Here is a 14,398-nt window from a genome sequence, read left to right as displayed (position 1 = left end):
AGATGGATTTGTGCGCTATATAAAACTACACTATTATTATTTTTATTTAAAGTGCACATGAGCTAAATTGTGTACACTGGGTCTACGAATTATAGACCTTATTCGAGAAGACTTGCTTCACCACCAGAAACATAGGCAAGCATGCTGCTGGAGCCAGCGCAGATATTATGGCTGTATGTTGCGGCAACTTTTGCCTTTACCGTTCGGCCATTCGACTCGATTTTTATAGACAGTATTATGCTATTGAAAATTCGTAGAGCATGTTTCTGAATATGAAAATTTGAATCTATTAGTTAAATGCGAATACTTGAAGAACTTACCCGCAGAATCACAGACTTTTTCAGAGAGCTCAATTCTTGAGAAACGCTGATTTTTGGCACGGTTTTGACTGTAATAACAGAAGCCAGCCGTCTTACGCATCCTCTTGTTCCAAGTTATCTTAAAATCAGATGGCAGCTACAAAAGAAAAAAAAAATTAAACAGACTAAAAAATAAATATCTATACAAGTCAAGTGTGGCTGAGCATTAGGATTGTTTTTGATATGGTATTTTTGTATTAGCTTTTGATTTCTGTTTATGTCCTTCATAATTAATTGTTAATTCTTTGATTAATCTAAATGTTCCGACTCATATTCGCATTAAGTGTTTGCTCCACGTTTCTACGGTCTTGTTGATTGCAAAAAACGAGGCATTTTTCAGCGGTTACCTAACAAATTTAATAGTAATAATAATAATAATAATAATAATAATAATAATAATAATAATAATAATAATAATAATAATAATAATAATAAACTTTATATATACACATGTGGCCCAGGCTCAGCCAATGGCTGTTCTTCCCTGGGGCCATGTTAAAATACAATTTCGAACATTAAAACAGCACACAAAAAGTTAAGCAACAAACAAGATAAAAATTCTACAGCAAAAATAAAGACAATAAAACATAGTACGGTATAAATTAGAGGCAGGCAAATTTGCGAGATGTTATATAAAGTCTGCTTGTTACTTGTGATTTCGATCTCTTTTAATGTTCAAATGTTTTTAAAAGTAAAATTGTTAAATCTATGTGCTTTTTTAACATTTAACATTGTTGTTCACATATATTTTGTTATTGTTAGATTCAACTTGTTAGTGGCAGATTAATTTATCAGATAAATTAATCGCTGAATAAACTTTCATTAAGAAATTTGACAGCATCAATAGTGCTTTAATATTGATAAATTTGAAGTACATTTCTCTACAGGATACCATTGCTCCTTTACTTGACTCAATAGTTGCAAATTCTTTATCTATTGTTTCTGCTACTCATTTACAGCACTTATCTCTTGTTTTTGTTTTCATGCTGAAACACACACCTGATTGAAGCTGGCATTGACTGCCAGCGGAAGCTTGTGTCTAATAAAATTACATCTTTAAAGTTAGTCTCTGTGAACCTATGAAAATTCTATCATTTATATGCAGCTAATTTATGGGTCTATGTATAGAATATAGGCATTCTAGTATTTCTATGGTCTTAGTATACCCTTAGATTTCTGGCAGGAAATTTAATCTGTAAATAATCAAAAACTGTTTTTTCCCCTCAATTTGTGACTTATTAAAAGTTGATAAATTATGTGGTTCTTTTAAATGCGACCTTTAACATTTTGTTTTTGATGTTTTCAGTGGCAGTTATCTTTAAGTATACTATCATTATCATTTGTACAATCATTTACCTTATTTTCAAACACTGTATCATTGTAGATTATAAAGAGCTTCCTGATCAACTCGTCTCGTGTACTCTTGAAATTGTTAATATACGGTGATGACGAAGGAGTGCCCTTATACGGAGTGCTCAGAGATTTGAGAAACGACCTGGACTTAGGCGGAGAGGAAGAAACGGATGAAGAGGAGATAAAAGAGGACATTGTGCCAGATGTTTTGCCAGGAGTCTTAAATGTACCGGTAGAGTTGGTAGTCGCTTTGGGCTTCCTTTTGATGGATTTGGCACCGGGGGTTAGAAAGCCAATGGGAGTTTTGAAGACAGAATCGTTTCCTGAAATAAACAATAGAGGAAATGTAATTAAGATTTATTCCTTGTTACACAAGTTAAAATTATTGTGCAAGAAAAAAATCAGAAGTAATGATTACTTAAGAGAAAATGTCTTATTATGTTCTGCCTCTTTCTAAGACCTTTTATGGGTAAGTAGAGTAAAGCCGGACATTCTCTTCGGCTGACACTATTCTACGGAGAATGCAATGACACAACGCAATCACGACCATTTCAGACTGCCACCAGCAATCAGCAGACGGCTTAGCAACGTCTAGCTCTTACAGGCAGCGGAGTTGGAGTCGTCGCACTAAGGTCATGCGAACGCCGTACGATGGAGTGAGCGCCGGCTTATTACTCAGCAACAGACAACAGCCCACAAATTTAGTGCATGATTTTAAAGTTTTATAAATAACATAAAAGGGATTTGCCTCTTTCTGAAATTCATTCCAAAAAATTAACAAGGAATGAACATTTGCAATTACTGTGTCATATAATCTCCGGGTGCTTTCACTATTCGCACAAATTTGCTAAGTGTCAATCAAACTTAACAACCGACCAATCAGAATGTGTTATTCAATAACCAGGGGGTGGATTGCTATAAGCGGTGTTTAAACAGTCTTAATGCTTAGCCAGCTTAGATCGTGACGTCACTACTACTATGATTATAGACCATTGCTATACTACGGTACAACCAGTTAGCCGTCTTCAATTTTAAAGCCTACTCACAGGAGGCTTAAAACGGTCTTAAATAATTTTCATCATGGCGTTACAGATAATACGACCGCCGTGTGACGGTCTTGGCAGTCTGAACGGATCGTCATTAAAAACTATCCGTTGTGCACGTCATCGCATTCCATTCTTCGCGTAGGCCAACGACCATTGTGCGCACAGAGTGACTGGCTTTAGCGACAAAATCCAAGATGAGGTTCAGTGGAGCAGTCCATTGGCAACAGAAAACAGCGCACTTATTGAATGAATGAATTACATTCTATAAAGGCAAAGATTTTTAAATAATATAAAAAATAGTCTGAGAGATGCCTATTTATTCTTGTCTTCTTGACATCAACATTACTCAACTTCTAAAATAAAATTTAAAAAATCAACCTACCACTGATGTCCTTAGTATTTTTAGGCCCATTTGAATTAGTAAAGACACTGTTACCACTGGTTTTCGTTTTAATTCTAGGCCCCTTTGAAAAGACACTGTCGCTACTGAATTTCTTTTTATTTCTTGGCCACTGGCGAGTAATGAAGACACTGTCATCGTCATCAGAATCAGTATCAAAAGAGATAACTGCTGCTTCAGTCCTGAATTCTTTACTTGTCTTATTCTTAATAGAGAAAAAAAAATTGGGTTAAAATTTGTGCATATGATGCATTTCATATATCGAAAATTTTCACATATTAAATTTGTTTTATATATTTATTCTTACTGTTATTTATGGGGCCTTCATTTCTGAAGAAGCGCATCATACCATTTTCATTCACCTCTGAGCAAGTACCCATTTATACTTGTGAGTGAAGAGAGGTTAACATTGAAAAAGTGCCTTTCCTACGAACACAATTTAGTGTGACCTGCATCAACCTCTCAAATGCTAGCCTAAGACTTCCAGTAATGTTTTTGTCAAACAAAATTTAAGAGTCTGGACTGAGCTTTAAGTATGAAGCGCAAATAAGCACATTAGGCAAATTTTTTTTATTTCTTGTTTTGCGTACTAATTTTTTTTTTTAATTATCAGAGAAGGGCAGAATAACAATAAAATTTAAATTTTGTTTTCTTATTTAGCAAATAGTTTTGCCAAAATCATCAAGACGGAGGAGAAAATTAAAAAAAAAATTATTGGTGAATGTAAAATAGGATGGTTAAATACTTCAAATTTATATAATAAGGAAGAAAAATATTAAATATCTTATCTTTGGAGATTTCAAGGCAGTGGAGGGCGTAATGAAAATAAAGAAAAACTTTTATTTTTTTCTGAAATTTCCATTTTTTCGTGGAGGCGGGTGTGCTAATTGGCCAAAAATAAAATTTGACCATCTGCAGTAGGCAGGTTCCCTGAACAAGGTAAAAAAAAAGTCTCGCTCTATTGTCAGTACCATTGAGGGAGATGTGAAAACTTCAATGTTCTGAGACAGGCGGACATGTAGGAAATCATCATCTTCACTTGATAACGGGTTGTCATTCAGGAAGTTGTCATCGTCATCAATACAAACAATCTCATTTGCCTTTGTTTCTTTACTTGGTGTCCTTATACTAGCAAGAACTGAAACAAATAATTACATAGAAATAAACACTTTAATGTTAATGCATTTCAAAGATATACGTGATACAGGAATGCTGTTATTTATGTGCCTGTAAAGCCCTGTCGCAACTATCAAAAACATGTGATATGCCTTAATATGGTCATGATGACATCACATCATAATCTGTCTCTTATACACATCTAGATGTGTATAAGTATAATACATACTCCAAGTATTGAAATACACGCCATCGTGTTGGGATTCAATATTTCGACATTAATTATGTCATCATCAGGAATGATGTAATGTGATTCCTGATGATGACATAATTAATGTCGAAATATTGAATCCCAACACGATGGCGTGTATTTCAATACTTGGAGTATGTATTATACTTTCTTATCTGAGATTAATCAGTGGACCTTTCAAACACAATGATGTTAATGCATTTCAAAGATATACGTGAGACAGGAACGCTGTTATTTATGTGCCTGTAAAGCCCTGACGCAACTATCAAAAACATGTGACATGCCTTAATATGGTCATGATGACATCACATCATAATCATATATAGGCACATCATGACTATATATGGGCATACAACAGTTTTTTGTTAGTGTAGACAAAGCTTAATATAAACAAGGAAACAATTTTCATGTTCTAATTTCCAATTGAAAGCTAAACATTCAATTCTTTTTTCAAATTTATTAGTTTAAAACAGACTGCATACCTCACTGTATTACTTAATTATACAAAGCCTAGTGAATATGCATATTATATTAATTATTCATGAACATGCATGAGATGAAATAAAGTGATATTGTAAATTTCATAACATTCATGTTGATTTAAAAGAAATAATCTGTTGGCACCACTGTACAGTACATTCTACAATCCCAAATCATAATGCTATTCAGAACCATGTAAATTTGGTGCATTATTATATTTTGGTTTTGTTAGTATTTTTGCTAGTTAATAATGGCCATATATATACTATGCTGCCCTCTGGAGGCAGGCATGCACAGTATGGCTTGAATACAGGACTTAATGCATTTATATTTAACTGGTTCTTATTCCCAAGCACTGCTTGTAAAAAATTGTTTGGGTGTTGAAATATTACAATGTGTTGTACACAGGCCTGTGTGAAGTGTTGCAAAATTATTATTTAATCCGTGAAATCCGGTTGTTTATTTAAAATATATCTGTACAGTAATAAGCACTAGAACAAATTTTCAAGAGCAGCGGTTAATGAAAAAAAATGCTTGTATGGCGAACATTTAAGAGGGGCTTTTATTATTCGGTCAATTACTTTACACATAAACAATAGATGAGACTCATTAAAAGCAAAAGCTAAATGGTATGATTATATAGTCTAAACAAAATACTCTCAAAAAGCCTCTGTAGAGTACCACAGTGTTACGTCATGATACCATGTGATACTACTCCGTTGCTATTGTTGCAAAATGTGTTCAACCGGACACCATTTTCTTCACTGACAAACCATTGATCAACGTAATTATTAAGATGTTGTATCTTAGTTTTTTTTTGTAGATTTTAATTGATGATTAAATGTGTGTTCGATAATATAATGCGAGCTTTTGTGTTTTTAGTACATTTTGATGGTAAAATATTAGATATTTAGATGCCTATTCCAGAAAGCTTATGCAGGCAATCAGGCGTAATGAACGGTAACCAACATCTGGTTGGCAACAGAGGGCGCTACCTGGCTGTGGTACTATGGAAATTTTAAATTTTCAGGCATCAGAAGCTATGCCTTCATTGAAACGTTGAGTACAAAACCGTAAAGTACTTACACGATTCAAACTCATCCTCACTGCTACTGTCCAAGACATTTGAAGCCCTAGAAAAAAAATGTACTAGTATTTATTTATTTTTTTTTTATATAAGTAATGCCTAGTAATGATGTTTGTGGACTTGCATAGCACTGTACATAATATTATTAACAATCATTATAATAACAAAAAACTAATCATGGAACTCGTTATTACACTGGCTTAATCAAAAGGAAACTATCCAATTAAAATATAATCATTATAATATAGTAGTACTACATTTATCACAATCAACAAAGATTTTCAGTATTTAATAAGGGGACATGTGCAATGAATCCGACCACTGGTCGCCCAGTCATGCACTTATTTTTTATAACTTAGTTGCTATGTTATAATTGAAAAACAACAAATAAAAATCAAGTAACCTATATTTTGTTTCACTGGTTTGCTTGTCATCTTCACTTGATGTTTCTTTACCAGTTTTCCTCTTCCACTTGCTTTTCAATCTGTCCTTCAGACTCAAAATTCTATGACTCTCACAATCATCATCTGAATCATCTAATACTGTGTTAGTTTTATCTGTAACGTCTGATTTGATTGGTCGATTCACCTGAGAAGATGGCGAAAGAAGCCATTTCATTGGTTCTGGAGATTCTGTGAATTTTACTTGCGCAAAATCCTTTTCAGTGGAAGAGATACTTCTAGAATGTTTGATATCAAGACTTTCATTTAATTTACATTTTTGCGAGGAGTTGGGATTCTGGTCAGGACAAATTTCTGATAAATGATTTTCTGCTGGAGTAATAAAATCTTCATTCAATTCACTATCACTCTCAATTACATGATATTCTTTGACTGTATTTTTATTCTTGTGATAGTTTTGAGTATTACTACTTTCTGCTTCACTTATGTTTATATTCTTGTTGAACCTAAAAGAAAGGTCATCAAGCGAAAGGTTCACAGATTTTAATGCATTAGGTGGTGGACTTGGCCCATCGTCTTGACCACCTCGCACGACCACTGGGCTAACAGACCAGGACACATCTAAATGTGAAACCAATCCCTCTGATTGATTATTCCCCTCAATTTTATCATTCTTCCTACAATTAATGCGGACATTCGGGAGTGGGACATCCGAATCATAGAGCTCATCCAAATCTTGATCCAAAAGATCATTTGTAACTTTGCTTTCTCCAATAGGCTTCCTCTCAGGCACAATTTTAGAAATGTTTGTAACATCCTGATTGGTTCTGTTGCGGTTATGCCTTCCAGTGTTAGACCTACTGTCTTGTAACACAGCTGAAGCCTTCAAAGGAGTCAGCCCATTTTTTTCCTCTATAGAAAATATTTCAGAATCCTTTTCTTTATCTTTCTTTGATTTAGACTTCTTAGCACTGTGTCTGACTTTTGAGTGTTCTCTGCTTGTTGTTGTATCAGGATCGATATTTTCTTTGTTTGGTGGTTGTTTTTTTCGACTATACTTTCTTGTTTTTTTACGTTTGTTATCAGCGCTACTACAATCCTGAAAGATGTAATGAAATAAGTTATAAATGTATGTTAGTCTACTGAAAGATTAAAGGACAATGTAGGATTAAAATGAAGTATTTATTTTAATATACCTTCTCCTAGAACTCAAATATACTAGGGCAAGGGTAAGTAGCTGATTGTTAGTTGGTCAAACAAAAGAGTCATCATTCTTGTTGACTTTTACTAAGTTGATAAAAATCAAGATATGTACACCAATATTAAATCAAATAATTTTGTTATAATAAAAATATACCACACTGTTGCCTAAACTAGATAAAACCACTGATCTGTATCAGGATTGCTCATCGGCCAATCATTGTATAACATAGAAAAAAGTGGAGCCATTGGCATCTTGGTGGGTAGCCCAAGTGACATACTGCACAGGTTTAAGAGTAGACAAGTTTCTTGGCATTTCTTTAAATCATCGTTGCAATATTTTTTGACAATAATTTTTTTTAATAATAATTTTTGGCCAATGAGGCCATGTAAAATAAAATAATTGGTTAGCATCCCCTCCCTATCAAAGAGGCTACCGAACCGATTAAAAAAATTTTTTTTTTACAAAACACTCACAAACCCCATTTAATATAGGTTTGTGTACCACCCATCCCAAGCTATTCAAACCACTTGCAGTTCTATGCTCTACTGTTGATCGCTACTGTAGCCACATGGCACCATGATGCCTGTTGTGTTGGAGTGAATGCGTGATAGATAATTGCACTTTGACTGTTTTCATATAGGTAAAGTTTCTGCTAGCTATAGATGAATTACATAATATGAAATTTTGGTCTTTGTCGTTTTCTTCTTTGTTTTGCTGTTTTTCCTTTTTCATGTTCGACACGAGAAAAAAAAAAAAAAACCTCCCTCCCTAACTTTTTGTTGAAAATTGATAACATAATAAGGAAGCTAACCAATTTTTTTTTTTTCATAGGCTAGCCTAAATTAAGGATTTTTGTTCACATCATTTAACGACTCAATGATGTGCCTGTTTATGCAGTTTTGTTTACAAAAAAAGCGTAAGCGATGTCGGGTTGTTTGTCAATGTTTGTGCCCGTCACACAGCCAGGTTAAAAAATTTTGCGCTGCAGCCTGTGATAACATATCTGTGTCATGTGATGTTTTAGGCTCCCCAACACTGTGATTTTAGTAGCAATCAGTGGGTACAACATTAGCCCAGACCTCTAGGCTGGCCTAGTCGTCACCCTCCAGACTCCACGCACGTCCTCTTCTTATCACACACAAAGACAGTCACAACTGGCCTGGAAAGGCAACCAAGGCCTAGCTTTAAAAAGTTTATGAAATCATACCTGTAATTCAATTTGTTTTTCAAGCCACCCTAACTTGTTTGCTACACGATTATATAAAGCGTTAATGTCATCATCATCACCTTCTTTATCCATGTTTATTAGACTGACGATGGTTGTTGTACCACCTTCGGCCATTTTGAAATTACCTCCTTTTGTTTAGTGTGGCTGATGGGATAGCGTCATATATTTTTTCAGTAGATTTTAAACTGTCTTTGCAAGAAATATACATTTTTGATAAATATGATAAAAGTAAAATAAAATTATTCATACTAAGTTTATAAATAGTGCTTTAATAATATTTTTGTATGGTAATTTGATGTATATTTCAGAGTAATTTAAATATTTGATGTTCTACTTTTATGCGCACGCATACAAAGATTACCACCAATGAAAACAATTTAACTAGAAAGGAAACCCCCTGTATATTTTGACAAATATGGACCGCTAATGTTTGCAATTATTTCATCGTGCTTCAGAAAGGGAACACATTTGTTAAATATGCTTGGCATACGGAGTGAAATTTGAATGATTTGTTAAGCCAGACAAGTGTTAATAGCCGAAACAGTTAAGTATATGAATGGTATTAGAAAGTACATCTTGCTAAGCTAGTCGATCAAAATGGAGGGCAGTAAAATGACAACAGAGCCTCCATCCATCTTCAGCGTCTGTGTGTGTGTGTGGGTGGGAGGTACCTTTCGAGTGGAATCGTAAACAGCTGAGCGGAACTGGCGGCACCTTGCATCGATCTCTTTGTATGATTTTACACGTTTTAAAACGGAATACTTGTATCACTTTTAATATTTAAGTCAATAGGAATTTGTAACCTTAGACATTTGATATAAAAATGAAATGTGAATAAAAAAGAATAGTAGTACTAGTAGTAACTAACAATGAACATCGTCAACAAAATACTGCAAAACAACCTCAGTCACCAAAAACTAGGCCTAGGCTAGCCTTGTTGGGGCTAGGCCTAGATAACCTAGTACTAATACTATGACTACAATAGTACTCTCAGGCCCTAGGCTTAACCATGCAAACTACAGTAATGTACTTAGCTTAGCTGAGTTATTATGTTTAAAAAAAAAAGGATAAGGCATGACTAGGACGAGAGCCAACAATATAGAACTGATGATATACTTGTTGATATTTATTTTACTTAGGCCACGAGAATGAAAGGTTTGCATCCGAAAAATTTTGAAATGAGGTATTTTTTCATTATTCATTATTTTTTTTATAAATGCTGTCCACAAGCCGCGGCATTGGTAATCTTACATTTATTCCCAAGAAACAATGCTTACAGTCATAAATGTACACTAGCTCTTAAAACAGATCCTTTTCTACATTTAAGACCTCTTTAAAAGTGCTGGTTAGCCTCACTGCTGGAATTATGTACCTGTAGTTTGATAGAGAAAACTATTCCACTCGTTCATATGTAAATAGAGATCAAAGAACATATTGAATAGAAAGTAAAGATTACTCACGTTTGCTGTGAAATGCAAAGGAACGCTTCAGAGCACACATTGTGGAAATTGAACATACAAGATTTCCTATTGGTCAGAAAGATCGATTTGACCCGTAAATGACCTCAGCAGTGATCATCGGCGATCATGCCAGGCCTGCCTTCGCTCGGTGTTTGCGACGAGTGATCAGTGATGAATAGACTGATCGTTTTTCTGTCTGTTTACGACTTAGAAAGTCCGTTTTTTTAAAACGAAGTATTTTTTTTTTTGGAAATAATCAACTTTTCAAAATAATGAAAATTTTAGTGCGGTAGCTTTTTAGGCATGCGGGCGGTGGACGCAAACCTTATTTACTTGGTGTTTGGTTATTTGGCCCTCTATGCCTTGCGTAGGGCCCTCAGTCTTTTTATTGTAAAATAGCTAAAAGTGTTGGTACCATTTTAGGGTATTATTTCCCACATAGTTATTGTACACAGTACACTTTTATATAATTGGTAATTATATGTCATGAATCCTGCGAGGGTCGGCAACTACTGTAGGCTTACACTTTCTTTTAAGGAACCCACACTGGGTGGCGTCACTAATTTTTATTCCACTTGGAGGTCACTTGGTTACTAAAAAATGTTATAATCAAATTTTAAAATAATTTTTAATAATGGTAATTGAATCCCAGTGGGAATAGGAATTAATTTTCCTTTATTTATTACCTGACATCTTCCAATATTTTAAAACAGAATAAATAAATAAATAAAAAACACATTGAACGAACTCTAAGGCCCTTCCGTGGAGATTTGGAGAAAATTAGATCAGGAGAAATTTTGTATTTATTATGCAATATCTTGTATGTTTCTATAGAATATCAAAATTGCCCAGGAAAATTTTTTTTTGTAAAATAGCATCATTGATATAATACTGAATACGCATTGTATGCACAATTTTGTTACTATAAAAGCAGATGCTGTCAAAATGTTACATAAGAACAAGAACATGGAAGTAATTTTCATGATCAGAAATTCTTGTCATGATTTTGTCTGTTGGTTCCTAGCGCAGCAGGGCCCAGACTTGGTGCCTAGAACCTCAAGAAGACTGTGAAGTCAAGTGTTTGCAGAAAGCTGCTCCAGCTTACTGTGTTTTTTCTTAAGATTTTAAGAAAAAATATTTTTTCTTTTTAGGCTCAGAAATATATTTGAAGAACTGCCATAGGAAAATATAAACATGAATCCAGGAATGAACTGTAAGTATTGTTCATACTTCATCATCCAAATAAAAATATAAAATATAAAAAAACAAAGTAATAATGAAAAATGAACCATGTTAAGATGCTAAGAAGGTTATCTGTTTCAAAAAGGGTTTATTAAAAACTAGCAGATTAATATTATCATCATCATAGGCCCAATAATTAGTTTATCATGCGTATGTCTTCTATGGTACTGTAAAAAAAAAATTTTTTTTTTTGAATAACATTTTTTTTGAAAAAAAGAAAATTTGGAAAATTTTTTTTATTTTATTTATTTATTTTTTTCATTTATATTATTAAATAGTTAGTAGATATTGTTTGCATTATTTAAATCATGTTTTACTTTGAATATCAATGCACCAGCAAACAACCCAAAGGTGATATTTGGCTTTAGCAAAATAAAAAATTTGAAAAAAATCCTCCCTCCCTCATCACTTTTCCTGCCCACATAAGGTGATAAATTAATAATATTTTTTATAGGGCCTAATCAACTGTTTTTGCCACTTGTGCAGAGGACTAGCCCATCTATGTTTCATATTGATTTAATTAATAACCATATAATAATGAATATTTCTGATTTCTTCAGTGGACCAAATGATGATAACACCGGATCTTTTTACCGGCCCATTTAATGGGGAAATCTCCGGAAGGACAACAAGCAAGTTTCAGCATCTTATGCAGGTATGTTGTTGCTCTAACAGACCAGTTAGCAGGTGCATTCTCCCCCGAAAAAACTTTGCACATTCTTTCCTCCACTATTAAAAATGTCTGGATCGAAAATATCACGCTCATGTCACCTTATTTTGCGACCTAACACCCTCTCACTTAATCATCAAGCCCCTCCCCTCACTCCACCTTGTTTCACCCTCTTCAATTCCTAGATACACCACTGCTAATTAGCACCACTAAAATACATATTGCATAAAAGCATTTAGACACAATAAAGAAGATGATGAATGCAGAATAGTGTCAATTTGCGAGGGTCAGAAATGATAACGTTCGTTCCAAGCTACAGCCTAGCTGTCCACCGTTACGCGTTAAGTGATAAAGCTAATATGTAATTACATTAAGTATTTATAATTGGCAGTCACATAGCAAATTTCATTAAAGTAATCATATCTTACATTATTCATCGTATTGACACAACTTCTGTGTGTATTGTATTTAAAGCTGTTCAGACAATTAAATTATATTTGACAAAAAAACTTGTAGCCATGATGTGCCTTATATGGTCGTGGTTTGATATCATCATCACCATATTTAGGCATTTAAAAAATAGAATTTGATAGCGTGGGTAGAACTTTGGACTGATAATAAACTGAATGGAGTAGAGCCGGGCAATCGGTGCGCTCAACGGTCGTCAGCCGACGCGATTCTACAAAGAGCTCAACAACACGCGTGCAACAGATCGTTTTTAATGGCATTCCGTTTAGACTGCCACCAAAGTCAACTAGTGCCTACGGGGAGTGGAGTTAGATTCGTTGGCTGACAGTCATGCGACCGCCTTACGACTCAGTGAATGTCCGGCTTTGGTTGGTGAGTTAAGCCGGCACATGCTACATCAGCTACAGTAGTGGTCGCTCGGCCGGGTTTACACTCGGCCAACAAATCCTTCTCTGCTTTTTTTTGTGTGACCACTTGATGACCCAATACCGTCTGTTGTAAATAACAGTTACAGCGTGAGCAGATTATCTTTAAACACAATTTGTCACATGTGACGCATCATATTTGTAAACTCTGTGGAATCGCTTTGGCCAAAGCTTTGTGCGCCAGCCTGGTTTCCTTAAAATGGCCAAACTGTCATTACAGTGTTTTTAGTAATGAAGAGGCAGCTTTCTCAGACTAACTGTAAAGATGTAATTTTATTGGACACAAGCTTTCGCTGGCAGTCAATGCCAGCTTCATCAGGGGTGTGAATTGTAACAAGAACAAACAGAAAGGAAATAAGATAGTATAATACATACTCCAAGTATAGAAATGCTCGCCATCATGTCGAGATTCAATATTTCGTCATTAATTTTGTCATCAGGAATGATCATCATCACTTGGAGTATGTATTATACTATCTTATCTGAGATTAATCAGTAGACCTTTCGGTTTTTGAGAGGAAATAACTTATGCATAACTAATTTGGTTTATCATGAATTAGCTAATTGCTGTAATTGAGTAGATAAACAATCTCACTAAAGAATCAACAGGCAATGGTATGAAGTACAGAAGTAAAAATTACATTTTGTAATGACTAAGAGAGCCTAGATCAGTATTAAGGCCACTGTTAATGCTGTCAAATTTCTTAATGAAAATTTGTTCAGCAATCAGTCTATCTGTTATGTTTTTAAAACAATTAGAGAGATAAGATAGATAAAATAAGCTTTATTGGTCTATTCGCATATAAAAATACATAAACAGAAATGTTTCTTGAATCTGGCATAATAAACACACACACATCAACACCAACAAACATCAAATTACAAAAGCAAAGAAATTGTAACACATCTACTCATTACATAATTTAAATATTATATATATAAATTTTTTAAATATTAAATGTTAATAAAAATTATAGTTATTACAAAAAATTTCATTTACAAAAAATTGAATTGAATATTGATTAAAATTATAATTATTTTCCGAAAAAATTTTATTTACAATAAATTGAAAAGAATTCAATATCAAAAATATCAATTGCAGTTCAAATATATATCAAAAATATAAAAATTTATTTGGATGAATAAGATGTGATTATATTCTATAAAGGCCAAATATTTCTTTCTAACTTGCTTGTCCCTTTCACTTTT

The 14,398-nt window shown here is 33.9% G+C and overlaps 2 protein-coding genes across 2 annotated transcripts in view; one reads left to right on the top strand and one right to left on the bottom strand.

Moving 5' to 3' along the window:
• LOC117117813 (acidic repeat-containing protein-like) overlaps positions 1-9,044 on the bottom strand; it is a 13,860-nt gene extending 4,816 nt beyond the window's left edge. The window contains exons 1-7 of the mRNA XM_033262280.1: positions 8,904-9,044; positions 6,495-7,591; positions 6,091-6,137; positions 4,130-4,296; positions 3,141-3,363; positions 1,716-2,035; positions 321-456 (exon numbers count right to left, since the gene is read on the bottom strand). Of these exons, the coding sequence (XP_033118171.1) occupies positions 321-456; positions 1,716-2,035; positions 3,141-3,363; positions 4,130-4,296; positions 6,091-6,137; positions 6,495-7,591; positions 8,904-9,038 (2,125 nt within the window). The 5' untranslated portion in view covers positions 9,039-9,044. The remainder of the gene's footprint in view (positions 1-320; positions 457-1,715; positions 2,036-3,140; positions 3,364-4,129; positions 4,297-6,090; positions 6,138-6,494; positions 7,592-8,903) is intronic.
• Positions 9,045-9,286: 242 nt separating this feature from the next.
• LOC117117814 (PAN2-PAN3 deadenylation complex subunit pan3-like) overlaps positions 9,287-14,398 on the top strand; it is a 38,420-nt gene continuing 33,308 nt past the window's right edge. Inside the window, exons 1-3 of the mRNA XM_033262281.1 lie at positions 9,287-9,467; positions 11,536-11,597; positions 12,187-12,281. Of these exons, the coding sequence (XP_033118172.1) occupies positions 11,579-11,597; positions 12,187-12,281 (114 nt within the window). The 5' untranslated portion in view covers positions 9,287-9,467; positions 11,536-11,578. The remainder of the gene's footprint in view (positions 9,468-11,535; positions 11,598-12,186; positions 12,282-14,398) is intronic.

Source organism: Anneissia japonica, unplaced genomic scaffold (assembly GCF_011630105.1).
Source record: "Anneissia japonica isolate Jap-2015-1 unplaced genomic scaffold, ASM1163010v1 scaffold6406_len342834_cov151, whole genome shotgun sequence".
Classification (NCBI taxonomy): domain Eukaryota; kingdom Metazoa; phylum Echinodermata; class Crinoidea; order Comatulida; family Comatulidae; genus Anneissia; species Anneissia japonica.
Note: the sequence above shows the minus strand (reverse complement) of the source record. Positions and strands in the feature narration are given on the sequence as shown.